The sequence below is a fragment of the Podarcis melisellensis genome (genome assembly GCF_964234715.1).
Source record: "Podarcis melisellensis genome assembly, chromosome: Z".
NCBI classification, from domain to species: Eukaryota; Metazoa; Chordata; class Lepidosauria; order Squamata; family Lacertidae; genus Podarcis; species Podarcis melisellensis.
Window position 1 is genome coordinate 24,825,003 of NC_138547.1, and position 22,374 is coordinate 24,847,376.

The 22,374-nt window shown below is 45.4% G+C and overlaps 1 protein-coding gene across 1 annotated transcript in view; it reads left to right on the forward strand.

The window, feature by feature from the left end:
- The first annotated feature begins 1,025 nt into the window (after window positions 1-1,025).
- CHRDL1 (chordin like 1) overlaps window positions 1,026-22,374 on the forward strand; it is a 47,514-nt gene continuing 26,165 nt past the window's right edge. The window contains exons 1-4 of the mRNA XM_081897428.1: window positions 1,026-1,351; window positions 6,446-6,547; window positions 13,945-14,057; window positions 15,386-15,479. Of these exons, the coding sequence (XP_081753554.1) occupies window positions 6,451-6,547; window positions 13,945-14,057; window positions 15,386-15,479 (304 nt within the window). The 5' untranslated portion in view covers window positions 1,026-1,351; window positions 6,446-6,450. The remainder of the gene's footprint in view (window positions 1,352-6,445; window positions 6,548-13,944; window positions 14,058-15,385; window positions 15,480-22,374) is intronic.

A 22,374-nucleotide genomic window follows, 5' to 3' on the forward strand; every position in this document is an offset into this window, starting at 1 on the left:
CCTTGCTAGAGATCCCTGTAGCAACCTGTAAGGAAAGGCAGTTTTCACATGCTCAGGGACTCTGAGTTGGAGTGACCTTCCTTTAACACCAAACAACCAACCATTCAGCCAATGTGTCTAAATAAATAAAGGTGTGTGCTATGAGGTGAGGATATTGGCAGGGTGTGTGTGTGTGTGATCATGTCATTTGTGACATAAGAGTGAGCTTTCTGAGGGTGCAAATCAGGAAAGAGAGAGGCCAGCATTTGGTTCCTAATGGAGGAATTTCCATTTAAGTTGTTTTAGGGAAGCACATTGTATGTTTCTCTGTATGTTAATGCTCTTCCCCATGCTGGGATTGTGCAAACAATGAAGAGTAGGTTATAAATAATTTAAATACTATATAAATAAGTAACTGTTTAAGTGGCATCATTCCCTTGCTTGGCTGCTTCATTTGCCAGACTAAAACAAAACACACACACACACACACACACACACACACACACTTTTGGTGTGCTCCCTCGCTTCCCCCTCCCCATGCACTTTGTTGACCCACCCCATCCAATGTTTTCTAGCAGTGGCGCTGTGCAACACACACACCGGTCCTCGTTCACCTCCCCACCTTCTCTGGCAATAAGGAAAGGAACCCCACCCGGCGCTACCTTTGTCAATCGCCATTTGTGTGCCAAGAAAGTGGGGGGTGGGGTGGGGGCGGCGGCAGCAGGAGGAGGAGGAGAAAGAAAGCGAGGCCTGTGGGAGGCGCATCTCAGCACTCAGCCAGCCGCGGCTGCTTGCAGAGCCGCCCCGACAGGCGGATCCGTGGTGAGGCGCGCATCATCCACTCGACGGCTCTCGTTGGCAAGAACATTGGGGGGCGGGGAAGGCGGCGGCAGCGGCGGTGGGCGGCCGGCACAGCAGGTGTCCCTCGTTCTCCGCCCCCCTCCAGAAAAGCAGAGCCTTCGCACCCTCCCTGAGCTCTGGCCACTCCAAAAGCTTTGGAGAGATCCGACGGCCCCGACGCCGCTCGCCTCTCCTCCGCGTTTGTTCGGCGGCAGCTCCTTCTCTTGAAACGGCAGCAGCTCCTTCTCTGCTTCTCTGAAGACTGCTCTCAGAGCGAGTCCTCCTCCTCCTCCTCCACACAAGCACACTTCGATGGTGAATACCACCAAGTGAGCAAGCCGGTGTGATTCGTCCCTTTGCAGTGGAGCAGGAGCCCTCCGTGCGTGTGTGCATTGTGGAAGCGCGCTTCGCTTTTAGGAACAAGCCGCGCCTCCCGCCCGGCGTTTTGGACCAGTTCAGGGCTGAGGAAAAAGTCGCGGAGGCTGCTGCTTCAGAGGGTGCGCAAGAAGCACGCTAGAAATTGACAAGTCAGGTTAGTATATATCGGGCGGCGGTCCCTCTTTACTGAGCAGAGTCAAGTCAACGGCCAACCTGGTTGTGCTTTGCCTCCGCAGAAAAGTGCGGAGGACCCCAGTCTTTGGTCCTCGACTGCTGCACGCGTTGCATCTATTTCAGGGTGCAATCCTAATGCCACCTACTTGGGAGGAAGCGCCAGTGAATCTAATAGGCTTTCCTTCCCAGTAGAAATGGTTAGGATCGCGGTGTGTGAGAGTTACAATCCAGACATGTCTACTCAACAGCAAGTGCTAATGCGTTCCATGGGACATGCTCCAAGGGGAGTGTGCTTAGGACCGCAGTTTTACAGCACACCCCTAGCCTTGCACATGTCGACAATGAAAGCAAGCCGCATTGAGTTCACTGGGACTTCCCTTCCAGGTAAGGCTTCATAGGCTTCATAGACGTACCTGGGAGTAAGTCTGTACCACTGAATTCGTGAGTAGCTTTGGGCAAGCGCTTTAAGCTGGCACAAGACTCTGCCTGCCTCCAGCAGCCTAACAGGGCTGTGCTTCTGAATACCTGTTGTTTGTGGGCTTCCCAAAGACATCTGGTTGGTCACCAATGTAAGGAAAGGATGCTGGACTAGCTGGGCCCCATTTGGTCCGATCCAGCTGAACTCTTATGTCATATTGTGGGGACATGATGTCTCTCCAATGTAAATAGGCTCTGAGAGGTTAGCATTGCTTCCTTTGAGATGGATATTGTTTGCCTAGCTGCAGTTGGAACTGATATCTTTGGGGGGGGGATCCTTTGTATATTGCTTAAAATATCTTGCAAAAGACAAGAGAGAGAGAGAGAGAGAGAGAGAGAGAGAGAGAGAGAGAGAGAGAGAGAGAGAGAGAATATCGTGTGGTACCCTTGGGACAACTGTGGCAAAAGGCCAAAATGAAACTGTGGGTCTTTAAGATGCAGTGAGACCATCTCTCTCTCTCTCTCTCTCGCTCTCTCTCTCTCTCTCTCTCTCATGTGTGTGTGTACTTGCTTGCTTCCTGTAGCACCATAACTAGGTCTCCCATCCTGAATTTTTCATTTAAAAAATTGACTGAACACATTGATGTAACAATAGTAGCAGCAAACCTTTCTTTCATTCCCTCCCTTCAATATACACTTGGAGCACTTTAGGGCTGCAGTCCTATGCACACTCACTTGGTGGGAAGTCGTATTGAAAATAGTGGTGCTTACATCTGGGTAAAGATGGAATGGCTGCTGCATGTGTATGACTGGTTCTTTACCTTGCAGTTTGTCCTCCTGGCCCCTTTTTACCTGCCTCCCACCTGCCCCACTGAGCAGAAAGGTACTTTCAATCCCCCAAACATCCTTTCTGCTTAAGAAACCAGTAGGCCGAATCCCAGATACAAAGAAGCCACCTACAGTGAGCCAGTGATGAGGAAAAACACTCTGCACATGATCTGAGGAACATGCTCCAGAGATAACAAAGGAAGCTGGTGTATACCAAGTTAGACCATTTGTCTGCCTAGCTCAGTATTGCCTCCACTGAGTGGCAGAGGTTGTCCAGGGTTCCAGGCAGGGAGCATCCCAGACCGACCTAGAGATGCCTGGGATTGAACTTGAGATCTTCTGGACTTAAAGCAGATGCTCTAACACTGAGATAACCATTGGCACTGAATTAAACTGCCCCTGTGGCTGAGTTCTGCATTTCATTAAGCCATGCCTTTTGGTGGGAAAGCTTAGGCACTGGTTTCAGAAGCTCAGTGATGGGGGAAAGCATTTTTAAAATCTACCAGGTTCACTGGAAACAGCTTTAGGGTGGATTCTGGTACAAATGTAAACCTTTGAGTGACAGGAACCCCCAGCTCAAATTGAGCTGATTGGGTACATTTCTGCAAATTCTTTGTACTATTTAGTTGGTATCTCTTTTTTGGAGCGGGGGCGGGGGTTTCCCCATACCACCCCTGGTATACCAACAATTTTTAAATGATGATATATGATCTTGGTAACATGGTGTTGGAATGCTATCTTGGCACAAAACACAGTCAGAATAAAGGGACAGCTAAATGAAAGGATCTGCCTTGTCGCCAAAGTTGCAGGTACCGGTAATTGGCTGTTGCTTTTTAGCTTAGATCGAATAAGGGATTCTTGCTGAAAGAAGACAGAGTTGGAGGGCTAAAGATTTGTGGTTTTCATCCTAAGATTGGACACAGACCTTATGAGCAGATCTCCAAAGGCATGGTGGAAATTCAGCTAAGCCATGATAGAAGTAGTATTTAGAAATTTCTTTTGCAGTGCTTTCTTCACAACATGTGAAATGCTTTGCCATTCTTTTCTCACTTGTTCTCACAACAACCTTGTAAAGCAGGTTAGGTGGAGGGAGTGACTAAACATTGCAAAATTCTGACCAGTGTTGCTGATAAGGGATTTGAGAAACATAAATCTAAAGCCCCACTGGGATGAGCAAGAGCCTGTAGAGCTCATTGGCTGAGCACATGGTTATCACAGAAAAACCAACCTCTACGAGTCTCATGCAGCTCTAGGTAAGGTTCAGAAACAGCCCCATGCGAAACCCTAGAGAGTTGCTGCCAGATTGTGTAGATAATACTGAGCTAGGTGGGCCAATGATCTGAGCAGGTATTAGGGAGTTTCCTATGTTGGAAGGTCATTTTAGAGATGGGGAGATGATGGATTCTGGAATCGCACAGGGTGTCGCTGAAATTTGAGACAAGTTCTGCCACTGGTGACCTCAGTGTTCCTGTCCCTCCTCCTCCTGCTGCTGCTCCTCCTCCTCCTGGGAGCCAATGGTAGTGCAGCATTTTGGGAGACCAGGGTTCAAATCCCACCACGTCAATGAAGCTCACTGGGTGAGCTCGGGCCAGTCATTGCCTCCCAGCCAAACCTACCTCACAGGGCTGTTGTGTGGCATAAAATGGGGAGGAGGAGAACCATGTACACCACCTTGAACTTCTTGGAGAAGAGGTGGGATATAAATGCAATGCAATAATCTGTCCCTGCCTACTCACCTCCGCTTTCTGAGTATGCAAGCAGTGACAAGGTTGAAGAGATAGATCTGCTCTCTCTGCCTGCCTTGCACTCTCCTCTGGGTGATTGTGTGGGTTGGGTCTGGATAGAGAAAGCATGTGGATGGGGAGCAGGGACAGTGGTGAAGATGAGGTTGGCCTACTCAGAGACATGACTCGCTTGGTTTTGCCATACTCCAGTCTTCCTCAATCTGGTGCCCTTCAAATATTTTGAACTACAACTCCCATCACTCCCAGCCAGCCTTGCTGGGGCTGATGAGAGTTGTAGTCTTATACATCTGGAGGACACTGGACTAGTAAAAGCTGTCACACACTGTATTGGGTAATATTGTGCGCTAACAGGCTAATCCATTTCCTTGAAAGCAGATGTTCCTCCCCAGATTTTAGCAGTTGTGAAAGGGGGGGTGCTGGTCTGATTATGATGAAGAAGGGTGGAAACAGTTGCAAAAGCGGATGCCTACAAAGTAATACAGGAATTAAAGAAGCTATTGCCGAAAACACTTTAAAAAACCCCCACGTGATTCTTATTAAAATTAATTATGCATATTTATAAGAGTGGAAACTTCAGATTTAAAAAAAGGAAATTAACAAATAGTTATACACATGCAGAGCATTGTCTTCTGGAAATTCTGGTTTCCATAGCATTCCTCTCATTAAGCAACTTTTAAAGAGGATGAATGGAATTAAATGTTGCATCAGAAATTCCAAAACATGGCATGCACTGAATGTAGCTCTCAATTTTAATTTATTTTAATTCTCAGAAGCAGTTTTCATTAATCTGTATGAAATAGTATCAGACAGCTTCTGTTGTTTCATCACCACCTTTTTATCTCATTTCTTTGATAAGAAATGAGAAGCTCTAAGGTTTTTAAAAGCAATAACACCTAAAAAAATCCAACCCAGATCAGAATTCCAATTGTTTCTTTAAAACAAAAGTCCACATATGTCTCCATTAACCATGCATATATGTTGAGACACCAGCAAGCAAAGATGCTGAGTTCAATTTTGATCTGCTCAAAGCATGATTCCAGTTCTGGTGGTACCAGAGCTTGATCAATGTCTATTATGACTAATCTTCCCCTGCAAATTTGACCTCAGCAGAGCATTGGGTACCTTGCAGGGCGTGGTCATTGCCCTCCCTCAGATATAAAGATAAATTATGGTTTATTATGTAATGAGAATCAGCCTGCAAGATCTTTAGGTTCAAGTACCTCCTGACCCTCTTCTGAAGTGACTGTGAGGAGGAGACAGAAGTTTTTGCTTCTGTTTTTAACTAACCAGAGTTTTCTCTTTTCACATGAACCTCAGCAAGCTGTGATTAGTCTAAACTATGGTTTACTAAAACAAGCCAACTTCAGCACTTGGTTTATGAAGCTGGCTTGTTTCAGTAAACCGTAGCTAAACTGCAGTTAACTGAAAATGAAAATCTAAAGTTTCCTATCTTCTCCTTGCGGTGTGCAAAATAAGAAGTGAGGAGAGGGGGACAGACATGCACAAGCTTTGCACAACCGCATTCACATGATGGTAAACTAGAAGTGAACACCTGCACATTCTGACTGTGGGAAGGGCTTACCTAGCTCTCTCTCACACACATACAATCTCCATTCCATCCTCACCTAGCAGGCAGCCTGGGAAGTGAAAGTTTACTCTCGCTAGAGGTCTGAACTGATCACTTGAGCAGGCTAAGATGAGGCTGAGGTTGGGCCATAGGTGGCCCCACTGTGCACTAAACCATCATTCAGCATTGTATCTGCACCAAGCTATACTCATGCCTTGCATCAGATGAAAGTGTGTCCTAGAATCCCAGAATCTTTTGCAATCCCAAAGAGATTCTGCAGTGGACAAATCAATGTGTCAGGAGTTCCCAGAGGGTAGGAAGTTTGAAAAATACTGCACTAGCAAAAGACCTCAACAGAGTTCCCTCCTGCTCCAGCAGTTCAGCTGATTTCTAGTCTGAGGCTAATCATCTTTGAGGACTTCATTGTAAATAGCCTTTGGGTTTTCTTCTACAGCTCCAACTTTCTTTGACAGCAAATGTGTTTTTGTTTTCCTTCCCCCCTTCCTTTTCTTCACAGCAAAGATGAGGAAAAAGTGGACACTGGAAAACGTTCGATTCCTTTTGGCCTGTGTGCTCTGCCTTCTTTTCATTGAGGGAAGTAAAACGGAACAAGGAAAATGTGAGTAAAACCATACATTCATCTGTGTAGAATGGAAAGGTGTAGACTAAAAATGTGGATACAGGACTCATCCCAACCTCCAGGTGATCAAGAGCCACTGTACTGTACTTACACCTGAATACATGTAAGCTCCTGCATATACAATCCATGCCCTGGATATGTATGTGGTGTACATCAATTGGTTCTGCACACACATCAGTGGTGTAGCATGGGGGGTGCAGGGGGGCCCGGCCACACCGGGCACAACATCTGGGGGTTAGGGTTAGGTTAGGGTTAGGGGGCGCAAATCCATGAGTTAGGGGGCGCAAATTACTTGCCTTGCCCCGGGTGCTGACAACCCACGCTACGCCACTGACACACATGGCCCTTAAACCTGCAAAGGGCAGAGTCTATGGTATGGGTGGCTCCAAGAAAGCCCTGGGGAAAGTGCTCTTCAGTCGGGTCAGGCTTCAGGTCAACCTCCTCTGTAGGTTGAACCTGGAAAGCTTATCTGACAGCAGTGGCAGACAGATGGGTTGCAGAGATTTAGGCCAGCCCACCCATGAGGCAAGGTGAGGCAACTGGCTCAGGTGGCAGGATCCACAGGTGCAGCCTATCCTTATGTAGATCTTTATTCTTTCACTCGCCCCTTCTTCCCTGGCTGGGAGGGGGCACCATTTTGTAGTTCACCGCAGGTGCCAAAATGTCTTGGGCCAGCCCTGGCAGGAATGCAGGGGAGAAAAATTAGATTTGGTCCACATTTTAATGAAAATGGTCATAGATCAAATTGGGAAAAATAAATACAGTAAATGGACAAAAGTACAAAGATTCACAAAAAGTTTTGGAGTATGCGTACCCCTATCCGTCCCCCCCCCCGAAAAAAGCACTGTGTGTAGCAGTTTACAATAAGTAGGACACATTGCCTCTCAGCCTGTTCTACCTCACAGGCTAAAATAGGAAGGGAGAGAACCATGTACTCCACCTTGAGCTCCTCAGGGAAAAAGTGGGATATAATTGTAGTAATAAATTGAATAAACAGTAGTTATGAGAGCATGGGACGCGGGCGGCGCTGTGGGTTAAACCCCAGAGCCTAGGACTTGCTGATCAGAAGGTTTTTGGTTTGAATCCCCGCAACGGGGTGAGCTCCCGTTGCTCAGTCCCTGCTCCTGCCAACCTAGCAGTTCGAAAGCACATCAAAGTGCAAGTAGATAAATAGGTGGGAAGGTAAATGGTGTTTCTGTGCGCTGCTCTGGTTTTGCCAGAAGCGGCCTAGTCATGCTGGCCACATGACTTGGAAGCTGTACGCTGGCTCCCTCAGCCAATAAAGCGAGATGAGCGCCGCAACCCCAGAGTCGGCCACGACTGGACCTCATGGTCAGGGGTCCCTTTACCTTTACCTATGAGAGCAAGGGCATCTGATTCATCAGAGAAGTGAGAAAAAAATGATCCAATGATAAGATGGTGATGTTATCTTGTTCTCCCAAGGGATTACAGTCGTCATTATTGTTTTGCAAAGACAGTATTGCACATGGAAAATTTTTTTATTTTGTTCTGATATACTCCAGAAATATAAATGTTTTGTTTTTCTTTCTTTTTTCAAAAAAAATTATTGGTTTTTCCAAAAGTTTTTCAAACAAACAAACAAAAATCTCACTATATTTCAACCAAACTTAGTAACATTGTTAAGTGACTTCCTCATATCCCCCTGGTTGAATTTCAGTGTATATCATTTTAACGGTATTCCAACACCAAAAATGTTTGGTTTTTCTAAAGCTGATATGAAGGTTTTTTAACTGGTTTATTTACACCCCACTTTTCAATCAAGACTGGATCTCCAAAGCAACTTGCAACAATTAAAATCCATCATAAATATAGAATATAAGACATCCTCCCCCAACCTGGTGCCCTCCAGCTTATTTGGATTACTCTTCTCAACAGCACAGCTGTATTGGCTGGAGATGAAGGAAACTGTAGTCTAAAACTTCTAAAGGGCACCAGGTTGGGGAAGGCTGATCTTAGGGATCCATGGATAGGGGTGGTCTTGTCTATCCCCTGGCAGATGATGACACAGCTAAGATATTAGGCTTCCAGATGGAGAGGCAGGTGGAGCTGTAGATGAACATAAGGAGAGGCTGGCTGCTGGATCAGACCCAAGGACCATCTAGCTCAGTATTCTCTTCCCACAGTGCTCAACCAGATGCCCCAAAGTGAAGCCCATAAGCAAGACCTGAGTGCAACAACTACTTGTGCTCACCAACAACTGGTATTGATGGATTCATTCACTGCTGATTGGCAGCAAGAATGCCCACCCACAGAATTTTCCCTTCTGTAGACAATGAATTCCGGAACATTGAAGAGAAATGAAAACACTATTTCTCAAATCCAGTCTTAATAGTTGGCCAATAGAGCACAAGTTTTGGTTTGAAGCTCCCAGGAAAAAAGCAGTAACTACCACCATCATTGTTGATCCCCATCCAGCACCAGTTATGTGGGGTAGACTGTTCTCAGAGGGAAATGTTGGGGAAAGGAAAGGGAAAACATGTTCTGCAACTTTTTCCACTACTTTATTTTTCCATTGATTTTTTTTTCCATTTGTAGAAATGCATCAATCATAAAATTAATTACTAACATAATGAATGAATATGATGCAAGCCAACTTGAGCATCTGGAAATGCATGCAATGCCAGCCCAATCCAAAATGAAAGCTGCAATTAAATAATGTCAGGTGACCATCCCTAGGAAATACATATACTTATGTGCACAACTCTTCCAGCAAAGGACAAATTATCATGTTCATAATCTTAACATATTTATAAGCACTGCAGTAAAACTAATACAGAAACTGAACTTTGAATTTGTTTGAATATAACATTTACAGCATAAATCTATCCATGTCTACTCAGAAGTAAGTCTCACTGAGTTCAGAGGGACTTAGTGGGGATGGAGGGGATTGATTCACATTTAATAATTTGGGACTGGTTTCCCCACAAGATTGCCTTACTCTGCATGTTCCTATTGTTACATTTGCCTTTATGCTAAGCATGTTTAACTGTTTTCCCCTATTTAGCTAGATGATAAATTTTATTTTATCTTGAATGAACTCTTTGTTTTCCCCAAGAGTATATTTTTCATTGCCTTGTCAAGAATCTAATGTAATAGCTGGAGGGTCTGTTTTACCTCACATATAACAAATGCAGAGTTTGCTTCATTCCATTTTAAGCACTGCTATACACATCACCGAGGTCACCTGGGTTCCATCCCATGAGTTTGAAGTCATGTGCTGAAGTTTTCAGGTCATATTTATCTAAGATAAATCAAATAAAAGATGCAATACCATTTAAGGAAACAAATTGCCTAGGCAGTTAGTAAAACATATTAATGAGGTCTTTGGAAACAAAAGTACCGTATATATCTGAGAATAGTTTTCACTGATCTTAGCAATCTATGGGACATGAGATTGCTTGCCAAAAGTCATGAATGGCAGGTGACATACTTGGTGATCACTGGAAATTGTTCAAGACATTTTGCTGCCCCCAGTGGCGTAGCGTTGGTTGTCAGCACCCGGGGCAAGGCAAGTAATTTGCGCCCCCTAACCCGTGGATTTTAGTAGGGGCAGAGAGCTGCGAGTGCGAGTGCGCCCCCCCCAGATGTTGCGCCCGGTGCGGCTTGCCTCCACTGCACCTGAGCAAAGCAGGTTAGCTTAAGAACATAGGAAGAGCCCTCAGAATCAGACCACGGGCCTTCTACTCCAGCATCTTGTTCTCACTGTGGTCAACCAGATGCCCCTGTGGGAAGCCTGCAAGCAAGCCCTGAGTGCAATAGCATTCCATGAATCTGTCTCATCCTCTTTAAAAGTCATCCAAGTTGGTGGCCATCACCACCTCTTGTGGGAGAAAATTCCACACTTGAGCTATACATTGTGCAAATAAATGTCCTGAATTTTCCAACATTCAGTTTCATTGGATTACCCTGAGTTCTAGTATTATGAGACAGAATGTGCACTTTTTGCATATCAAGAATATGTTTATGCACCTCTACCATGTCCCCTCTTACTCACCTTTTCTCTAAACTAAAAAGCCCCAGATTTTGTAATCTTTCCTCCCAGGAGAGTTGCTCCGCCCCCCTTGATTGTTTAGCTAGCCTTTTTCCTCAACATTTCCCACCTTAGGGGCCGTAGGACAGACCATGTAGAATACATAGGGCTAGATGTACATGTGCCAGAAGGAACCAGCAAAATGAATTCCACTAGTGCAGTGGGACTTCCCCCCCTTTCCTCTCTCCTCACCACCTGCCCAAAAATCTGGGGAGTCTGGAAACCCCCAGAACAGTGCAAGGCAGGAGCTGAGGGAGATCATTCTGTTGGGCAAGCTGAAACGCTTGCACTGACAGAGCAATTGGAAGAGCACAATGTTGAATTCTTCCCATAGTTCTGTCCACTCTCAGCTCCATAGCATTGGCCACCAGGGGCCATTGCCTCACTCTGCCTCATGGTAGGGCTAGCTATGGAAATCTCATTTGAAGCTACTTGTAAACCATGGAATTCTTTGCTGTACCTGTAGGTGCCACTTTTCTCTGGCTTATTTCTTGTATTGCTCAACATTATGTGATAGTAGTTGACCATAGAACAAGCATATTTCCCAACTCTAACCAAACTTCCCTGGCAAGTAGAGGGATACAAAAGGGAAGGACGAGATGGACGTGATCCAAGGGAGGCATTCTCTCTGCTCGACTGAGCTTATTCACAAGAACGAGCTGTGCAAATAGCTTTGTCTAAAGCAGGAGCATCACCAAGGGGCTGTCGGTCGCATCCCCAGTTCACTGCTTCTCAGACATGAAAGCCTCATTCATCCCACAGCCGACTGAAGTGGAAGCAGATCTTTTCACACAAACCACCACAGTGCCCCACACAGCCTGCACCACAGTGCCCCACACAGCCTGCACTCTGTTTTTAGGCAGAAGGAAGGAAAGCAGATCATATTGGCCAGGTTTAAATGACCATCTCTCAACAACTCTTCTATGGTGCAGAAGTTATCAATCTGAGGTCTGTTGACTAATACTACTTTGCAGGCTCCTTCAGGTGCTTTCAGGAAACTTGCAAAATTGTTAAGAATGCATGCAGGTCCTGCTATCCAAACACTCGAATGAAAATTCACTTATCCAAACACGAGGAATTAGTACCCAAACCTTGCTATACACAGCACAGATTCAGATATCCAAACAGTCAGACCTGCATGTAGTACTGTAAACAAATAAGCAACCTTAAACAAGCATTACTTTTGTGTTTTGCTGCTAGAAACCATGTGGGTGGGAGCGGGAGGAGAGGGAGGGAGGGAGGGAGATTTGACAAATAAGAGAATTCCCCCCCTTTCTTGTTTGCCTTTTGCAAAGTTTCAAAGGGTCTTCGTGGGGCCCCCCCTCCATCATTTTGGGGTCAAAGTTCTACGGTCCAGAATGCACTGGATTTTTTCCAATAGGGTTCAGTGAAAATTGTCAATTCATTATGCGAACGTTCACCTAACAAACAGTTTCCTGAGAATGCATTGTGCTCAGGTAGCGAGACTTGTGAATGTACCTACTTGGCCCTGCATTTGATTTGATTTATTTCTGACAATGGAGAATGAGACAGTTTGCTCAAGCCAAAGTACAGCATGGGCTCTTCATCCTTTGCCACCCTCAATCCTAAATACAGACGCTGAATGAATGCTGAACCTGAGTTGAAGCTTTAAGTTAAATTCCACCCTGCGTCACAGGCCTCTGCAGACAAGAGGCCATTCCTTTAGAAAGAGAAGACCACAGCCACTAAAATATGACTTGTATGTGTGGTTTGATTTGTAGAACAAACAAACAAAAACTTTATTCAGTGGTTCACCAAGACCCTCAGCAATTTCCATTGGAGTGACATTAAAAAAATAAAATGTTTGAGAACCACTGCTGTGATGTATGTTATCTCTTGTGGAGATACTTCAGAACAATAGTGGGGTTCAAGGTGGATAACATTTGTTTATACAGTGGTACCTCGGGTTAAGAACTTAATTTGTTCCAGAGGTCCCTTCTTAACCTGAAACTGTTCTTAACCTGAAGCACCACTTTAGCTAATGGGGCCTTCCGCTGCCGCTGTGCGATTTCCGTTCTCATCCTGAAGCACAGTTATGTTCTACCTCCACTGAGAGAGGCATTCATCCCCTGAATACCAGTTGCTGGGAATCACAAGTAGACAGAGTGTCGTTGGACTCATGTCCAGTTTGCAGGCTTCCAAAAGGCCTGTGAGAACAGGCTGCTGGACTAGATGAGCCTTTGGTCTGATCTAGCAGGCTCTTCCTATGTTCCTCTGCTCAGACTGCTATCCAAGTGCTGATTGTTGATAGACAACTTCAAGTGCCTTCCTGCTCTCCCTTCTTAGTGTTCTTTAGTTTTAAACAAGACTTGGGACAGGCAGCCCTGGAAATAGAGAATGCCTTCAAATGGAGCCCTGCCCTCTGGCAGCTTGTTCTCTATAAAGGAGGACACTATATGTGGGTGGGTTGTTGGGTACATTTACCCTCTAGCACAACCTTGAGGTGGTTGGTGGTTTTGTTGTTGTTATTGTTTTAAGGCTTCAGGGCCCTTTGGCTAACTGTATGTCTGCCTGGAGAGAAGCAGGGTCTTAGAAAGGAAGGCAAGCAGGTTAAAGAGCACACAGAGAGACACAATCAGGTTCAGTGGCTCATCACTTAGCAGGAGATTAGGCAAAGCTAAGGACAAAGGCTAGAAGATGCAACCAGAAATGGAAGCTTGTCCTCTTCCCCGTTTCCTTGAACAGCAAATGTTTGGCATCTTTTAAGTTCCTCTTCCTCTTCTTCAAAAATGGCATTTGGTTTTCCACAAAATATTCTGTCCATTTTCAATTAGAATCTAAAATAGAATGGAATAATAAAATATGCAATAACAGAATGGAAACCTACAAAAGTAAGATCAATTTCCAAATGCAATTTCCAATTTGCAAGTGCTGGTGTTATCTATACTTTGACCATCTTTATGCATACTTGCTTTTAAAGTTTTATTTTACCACTAATTTCTTATGTGTTATGGAAGCCATGTGAAGGTATTTGTGGATTAAGGAGAATTTAAATATTGCTAAATAAATCATGTGGAAGTTTAGCTCTACAGTAAGATATCCCCAAGGGGCACAGGGGTAGAGCATCTGCTTTGCCTTCAGAAGATCGTAAGTTCATCTCCACGTAGGACTGGGGATGTCTTCTGTCTGCCTGAAACCTTGGAGAGCTGCTGCCAATCAGTGTAGACAATACTGAGCTGGATGGACCAATGGTCTGATTTGGTATACAGCAGCTTCCTATGTCCCTAAAATGATGGTTACTCACTCTGCTTTTGCACAGACCCCTTTGCTCACCCTTCACATCTTGGCCTCTTCTCTTTTGCAGACTCAGAGACTTACTGTGTGTTCCAAGATAAAAAGTATCGTGTAGGCGAAAGGTGGCATCCATACCTAGAGCCTTATGGGATTGTCTACTGTGTTAACTGTCTCTGCTCAGAGGTACGTTCCTTGAAGCTAATTCTATTGCTTTTCAGCCCTGACAGCCAGATGTACAAGAGAGGAATGTCCTTTGTTATGATATGTGTCACAGGGATTGCTATAAACCTAGCTAAATTCTATGCTATTTTCACAATTTAGCTAGTGATCCAACTACAGTGGTACCTCTGGTTATGTACTTAATTCGTTCCAGAGGTCTGTTCCTAACCTGAAAGTGTTCTTAACCTGAAGCACCACTTTAGCTAATGGGGCCTCCCACTGCTGCCGTGCCTCCGCCGCACAATTTCTGTTCTCATCCTGAAGCAAAGTTCTTAACCCGAGGTAATATTTCTGGGTTAGAAGAGTCTGTAACCTGAAGTGTCTGTAACCCGAGGTACCACTGTAAAAGCTGTTATTCAGTTTTGCCTTTTGAAGTGAAGTAACCTGATTTGTACTGCCCTGGCTAATATGTAGAGAGGGACACAGTTATCATTTGGGTTTTGCATGCCTCGGCTCAATCCTTGACTCAACAATGCAGCAAAATGCATGTTAAAATTTGTGTTTGGGGACTGTGGATTTAGAAGTGTCTATGACGCGGGTGGTGCTGTGGGTTAAACCAGGGCTTGCCGATCAGAAAGTCAGTGGTTCGAATCCCCGCGACGGGATGAGCTCCCGTTGCTCGGTCCCTGTTCCTGCAAACCTAGCAGTTCGAAAGCACCATCAAAGTGCAAGTAGATAAATAGGTACTGCTCCAGCGGGAAGGTAAACGGTGTTTCCATGCGCTGCTCTGGTTCGCCAGAAGTGGCTTAGTCATGCTGGCCACATGACCGAAAAGCTGTACACCGGCTCCCTTGGCCAGTAAAGCGAGATGAGCGCCACAACCCCAGAGTTGTCCGCAACTGGACCTAATGGTCAGGGGTCCTTTTACCTTTGCCTTTTATGAGAAAATACATTCAAATATGCATTTTTTATTTTTTAAAAAATCATAGATTAATGCAGAATGGAATGGAGATATTGAATGGGCACATCAATCCATCCCTGCTCCCAAGGATATCTCAAATTGAACCCCAATTATTTTGCCCCATAGAATTCAATGGAAGTTATTGAGGATCATGACAACCAATGTCTGTATAAACTCCACCCATTCATTTGCATAACTCTACATCAGGCTCAATTTCTTGTTCACCATAGTGGAATTTTACATGAACTTGCCTGAAGTTAGGAAGGATATCTTGCTTGGTTTATGAATCTTCATCCATAAAATGGGAAAGCTATTGCAAGGCCAGGATGGTAAAGCATGCTGAGGTTGCTGAACAGAAATAACCCTTCTTCTCTTCAACTTATTTCTCCAGAATGGGAACGTGTTGTGCAACAGAATAAGGTGCCCGAATTTGCATTGCCCCAATCCAGTGCATGTGCCGCAGCTCTGCTGCCCACGGTGTCCAGGTAAAGTCTTATTTCCAGTATAACAAAGCTCCTTAACTGCACTCAGCTTGGGATGCTGCTGGGGCAGAGCAAACAGACAAATTCCCCATCTAAAAATAACAATGGAATGCTTTCATGCAGCAAACGCTGTTATACACTCCATTTATGACAAGAGAGGCCCATATTCTCAGGAGATGACTGGCTGAGGGAGCCTGGAGGGGAGCCTAGCCCTCCCCACAAGCCGTCAGTACCATTTCTATATGGCCTCTGCTCATTTTATCAGAGCAAGCTGGCTAGATAAATCCCACATCAAATAGTGCTGTTCCTCTGTGCATGCAGAGCACTCAGTTTTTGTTTATCTGGCACTATAATTCACCTTTTAGGTGCTGTCCTGTTTGTCCTAGGAATTGTATTTCATTAGAATGCAAGAGGAGCCTGACTGCAGGATCAGGCCAAAGGCCCATCTGGGCCACATTCATGCAGCATACATTTAAAGTACTATTATACTGCTTTAAACAGGCATGTCTTCTGGGAACTGTGGTTTGCCAAGGGTGCTGAGATTTGTTAGGAGACCACTATTCTCCCTCACAGAGCTACAATCCATGGTGCTCTCTGTGAAGAGGTATTGGCTGTTAAACCTCTCTACGAATCTATATTTTAAAAAATGGGGGCAGGGGGAATGGGTGATGTCACACCAAGGTGATGTTTGGGTCAGCCATGTTGATTCAAAATGACACCTGGAATCCAAACAACAGTGACGTTTGCTGCTCCCACTTTAGGAACCCTCATGCCAAGTTTGGCAATTATATCTTGAGAGGTAGCCAAACCTACGCCAAAAAACTTGTGCAAGAATGCCCAAGTCCTATTGTTGGTCCACCATCTTGATTCAAAATGGCACCCATACATTGACATCTCCTTCATCTTCACCCCAGGGCCCCTTGTGCAGTGGCATAGCTAGCCACTCAGGCGCCAGGGGCAGTGCGCATGCCCTGCACGCAGGCGCCACGCACGGGGGATAGGGCTAGCCACCAACTGGGGGGGCCAAGCTGGGAGAGGGCACACTGCTCCCTGTAGGGAGTCTGCCCGCTGCCTCCCCTCAGCTGGAGGGTGGCCAGAAAGGAGGCGGTGACTTTGGAGCTCTACAGGCCGTGTGCCACATGCATCCCGTGTCACATCCCGTGCTGGAGGGCACCCTTCAGCCCCAGTGCCACCCATGGCGCTCCACCCCCTCCACTCCTCTTCCTCCACTACTCCCCTTGTGCTGAGTTTTGCAGTGATATTTTGAGAGGCAGTCAAACCTACATCAGAAAACAGGCAAAGTCATTCCAAAGTGACATTTTGGTCCACGATTGTGATTCAAAATGGCGCCCAGTGTCCATATATTGCTGGATGTTACTGGACTACAACTCCCAACATCTCTGACAATTTGGCATGTTGGCTAGGACTGATGGGAGTTTCAGGTCAGCAACATCTGGGGAGCCACCCTGCACTGATGATGTCATCCTCGTCCTTGTCCTCCAGTCCCAGGGTCCTGCTCTAAATCCTACTGGCAGACTATATCAAAGGCTGGCCCCATGCCCAAATGAGCAGAAAATTGTCGTTGAATGGTTGTCTGGGAGAGGCAGTAACCCTAAATAAAAGCCATATACAACTGGAGTCTTTCTTGCAACGTAACATAGCTTCATAATTAGGCTGGGGAACTGTAAATCAGAGAAGCAGAGAGCTGGTGATGTTTATGGCTATATAAACTGGGTCATACACTGCGTAATAAACTCCTGCAGACTGTACATTTATTATATGCTCATTGTTAAGAACCACTGTACAATGCAGACGAAGCGAGATCTCTCTTGGATTTGTTGCAAAATTCCCGACATGGCCTAACGTCTGGCAGGCTTGATGCTTGGCCTCTGCTCCTGCCACCGTCTCTCCAGCTCCCCGTTTCCAGTTTTAAAAGGGTATTAGTTACACAGGGTTGCAAAGGAGGTATTTATTCAGCATTCTCCAGAGGGCTACAGGGTTGCTTTGTTGCTGATAGCAGCCAGTGTAGAACAGGACTGAACACTGGGACTGAGCAGAGGCTCTTGTACCAGTTTAGCAATTCACGTGAGCAGAATTTCATCTTTATCCACTGAGGCCAAAACAGCTGCTCAGGCTGAGTAGAGAGGGGGGCAGTTTCATTCAGCTTCCTCCTGCCTGTGGGAAGATCCATGTAGCAAAGGCAAGCTCTCCCTAGCTAGGCTAAATAGGTGGATTCATGTGGAGCAGCAGTGGGAACCACTTTTGTCCCCATGGGCCAGGTCCTTATCAGGATCTCCCTTATGGTTCAAATTTCACAGATGGGCGGGGCCACGAGCCTATCAGAATACCTTTTGGCCCCATTAGAGAGAAATCAGGCTTGAATGGGGAAGGAGAAAGAAGCTCCGCCATCCACTTTAAGCCCAATTTTATTGAAGTCTTAAAGAGAGGAGACTTCCAAAGGCTTTTGAGAACATTTGTGATTCTTCATCCACCCCTTAAGGTCACAACAAGATCAGGCTTCACATGGATGAGAGGGAAAAGGTTTTGGGAGTCTCTCCATCCCTCTTTAAGATCACAACAAGTTTGGGTTTAAAAGGGAAGGGAGGAGACTTCTTTCCTTTTCAGTGTGGAGTTTGGAAACCCAATCAGATGAGTGAGGTATAAACAACAACAACAACAATTACTATTACTATTACTGTGATGATGACGTGCCCAAGAGCTCCCTAGTGTGCCCATTCACTCTCCTGAGTCCAGCACTAAGAAAGTTTGAGATCCTGCTTAGTGCTAAGTTTGGGTGCTCCAAAGTGTTGTATGCACAGTGTCTTGCTCAGGAGGCATTTATTTGTGGGTGCCTATCAATTAATTGTCTCGTGTTATGTTGGTCACATTATGTTGGTTACAGGCCATTTGGAAACCTTTTGCCCACAGCTTCTCATAAATATCACCATAAATTTGGCACGTGCCCATGAATCATTAGCTCTTCATGTATACACATGGGATTTATTATTAATACCATTCATACTTTTAGAGACTTGCTATAAGCATGGTAGGTGTATTCGGGCTTTCATTTTTACATCTGAAAGTAACTAAGTGTTACTAATCCAACTAACAAACAAATCTTGACTGCTTGACAGTGAAGTCAAACAAATTTCCACCAGGAATAAATAAGACCTGTACACAGCAGTCCTTAGCACTGCCACTGGTTCTTCCACCTCCTGCTTTGAGCTCCAGTTATATTTGACTGGATACCACCATCTTTTGCCATGTGGGTCAGACCATCTGGCTCCAAGAACTTTTTTCAGCTTGTGCTCCAGACTATATTCAGCCTTCCAGCAACTTTTTATGATTACCTACATATTTATGCCCACACTCCTGTGAATTTATGGTTTTTCGGGACGTCTCAAGTTCAACCTGTTTTCCTTCTCACTTTTCAGTCCCCCTCCCTTTTATTCTTTTGCTATTCCAGTATGGAAAGAACAAAAAAGCAAGTAAAAGCAGGACAGATAAGACACAGTTTTTGATCACCCACATAAGGACAAGGAGAAGTTGAGACTGGATGTAGCATTTGGTGTTTTTGTTTTTATTTAACAAAATGTATATACTGCTTGATGGTGGTAAAACTTCTCAGCAGTTTAGAAGAAATATTAAAATCGTCAATAAAATCAGTTAAGAAAAATGGAAAACCTTTAAAGATGATAAAAAAAACCTATCAATACCTACGTGTCTGGATAGACTTGCCTAGACAAAAATAGTTTCAGCAATCACTGAAATGCATGGTTCTAAATCATCTTTATTTTCTCATCTCCGTGACTGTCATTTAAGGCCAAACTGGACAAGATGTGAGTTGCCCAAATGCAATTAACACACCGAGCTGTGGGTCTAGAGCAGTGTTTCCCAGCTGTTTTCGGACTTCTATTCCCACCAACCCTGACCACTGGTCTTGCTAGCTAGGGATGATGGGAGTTGTAGTCCAAAAACAGCTGGAGACCCACATTTGGGAAACACTGTGAGTTCCACTCTTTCTCTGCCTGCCACAACCCTGGCCAAAAATTCCCCACATTGAATCTGCTTTTCCATTTCAAAGGCATTGGGGTCCATCAGGGGCTAAGGGCAGCTTCCGGTAGGAGTACCCTAGGGTGGGCAGAGTCAGCCCAGAAAGCTTTTCACTGAGAAGGCTGTCACCTGCAGTTCAGTGACTCACCACATGGGGTAGCCACACAGAGAATCCAGCTCCTGGGAAAGGCAGTAAATTAGCAGCATGATTATGATTGCTGCAATGTTTAATGGATTAGTCGCCCTTTGATTGGATTGGCTCGAAAGGTGCCCCTCAAGCTGTTAAGGGCTTTATATACCAGTAGTAACACATTGACTTTGGCCAGGTAACAAAGTGGCGGCCAGAGCAGCTCTTGGAGCTGAAGTGTAATATGCTGGCAGGGTTTCACTCCTGCTGTCACTCTTTAACAACTAATTTCAGCCACCTACAAGTAGCTATCTAGTGCATGTGGCTCCTGCTGTCATATGCACTGAAATCAACATGGCAAGATCTACTAGGAGCAAATGATCTTAACGATGTGCCATTGCTCTAAGGGGGGGAGCGTCACAGCATCAGGAGTCCCATAAGCTAGCTAGCTGCTCTTGTTGTTGCTGTTGTTTAGTCGTGTCCAACTCTTTGTGACCCCATGGACCAGAGCACGCCAGGCACTCCTGTCTTCCACTGCCTCCCACACTTTGGTCAAACTCATGCTGGTAGCTTCAAGGACACTGTCCAACCATCTCGTCCTCTGTCGTCCCCTTCTCCTTGTGCCCTCCATCTTTCCCAACATCAGGGTCTTTTCCAGGGAGCCTTCTCTTCTCATGAGGTGGCCAAAGTATTGGAGTCTCAGCTTCAGGATCTGTCCTTCCAGTGAGCACTCAGGACTGATTTCCTTAAGAATGGATAGGTTTGACCTTCTTGCAGTCCATGGGACTCTCAAGAGTCTCCTCCAGCACCATAATTCAAAAGCATCAATTCTTCGGCGATCAGCCTTCTTTATGGTCCAGTTCTCACTTCCCTACATCACTACTGGGAAAACCATAGCTTTAACTATAAGACAATAGCTGCTCTTAGGGAACAGAAATCACTTCGTAAAACAGCAAAAGAAGTCAGATAGGCAGCCTTTAGACAACCTTTTCTTTTCTTACATAAACGTGTTCCATGCATATCTTAAAGTATTTATATTAATTTGTCCTTTAAAACCTGCATTGAAATAAGAGGGTACAGACTTTAGTTCCATCTCATGACAAACTGGCTCAATATGGAGGATGCCTTTAGGCCCATCCCTAGACAAGGGGCACTTTTTCCTAGGAACTTTTCACCATTGGGCACCGACTGTGGCCCACATCCCAACAGGGGCTCCATTGCTGATCTCTGGAGCTTCCTGACCCAACTCATCCTCCTTGTTTTTTCCTCTCTGCTCACCCACCTTCTTGGAGTGGCCAAGCACTGAGAGGAGCAGTGATTGTGTGCTTTGCTTTTAGTCAATGTATGTTTGTCCTTCCAAGCCTCAGCTTAGAAGTCTGTGCGACTGAGAAAAGGAGGTACTTCTTTTAAATAATGCAGGCGGCACTAGGAGCTGCTCTTGGGTGGCTTAAATTGCTTTTAAAATATTGCCTACAGGAGTGAGAGCCTGCCAGCCTATTACACCTCCGCCCTGAGAGTGATGTTGGCTGCCAATTCATTACCAGGCCAAAGTCAAGGTGTTAATGTTGAAATGTAAAGCCCTTAACAGCTTAAGGGAACAAGCTTTTTTTTTTTTTAAGGATCACCTTACCCCATGTATGTCCACTTTGATCTATAGAACTGGCACTTTTCCAAGTGCCATATAATGTTTGCTGCAAGGCAACAATCCTTCAGTGTGGCAGCATTGATACTGTGGAACTCCTTGCCTTTGGACATTAGGTAGGTGACTTTGCTGTGCTGCTTTTGGTGCAGAGTCTGGGAGCAGCGACTGAGAAGGTCCTCTCCCATGTCCCCACCAAGCACATCTGTGAGGGTGGTGGGACTGAGAGGATGGCCTTCCCTATCCCTAGTTCAAGGTGGAATCTTCCCCATGGAATCTGCTTGGAATCTTCTATGCTCTAGGGCAGGGGTGGCCAACTCCCAAGAGACTGTGGTTAAAAACTGGGATTCAGGTCAAGGTTGTTGAGCTTTCTTTCAGGGGAGCCAAAGTTGTTGAGCTTCCTTGGGGGAAGCCAGTGATCTACCAGTGATCTACCACAGACGTCCAGTGATCTACCAGTAGATAACGATCTACCTGTTGGACGTGCCTGCTCTAGGGGCAAATTGAAATGGAGGCTTCCTCTTGCTCTCCTTGAATGATTTATTTAGACCACTATAAAAAGAAAAACACAGGAAATTAAGCCACATGTGCACCCACAAACATTAAACTATTGAGGAGGAAAAGCTTGAAGAAACCTGAGCATCAGAACTGAAACTTCACCAATAACTTGATACAGTTGGGTTGGCCACGTCCCGCACACTGGTTTAATCACTCCAAGCGGTGGGTGATCTTGCGTGTGCTACTGGCTGGCTGTGTTAAAGGACAAGTTGCTGGAATAGATTGGCTTTTGCAAGCTTAACGGAGCCCTTGAAGTTGCTTTCAAAAAGCATTGGGTAGCATAATGTGTTTGACACCTGCGCCTTAAGGCTGCACATATGGAGGCAGTTAGCATCCACATTTGCAGTTGCTTGATGCTGGATCGCTTCCCAATCCTGTCTCATTGCTCTCAGCCACTGCTGAAAAAGTAACCCAGTGAGTTGACTCTAGAAAGCAAATCTTGGGCTCTCACCCAAATCACTTTGTATTTTATTTAAATATTAAATTACAGCATGCTGAAGGATTTGAGGCTGGAACTGCTG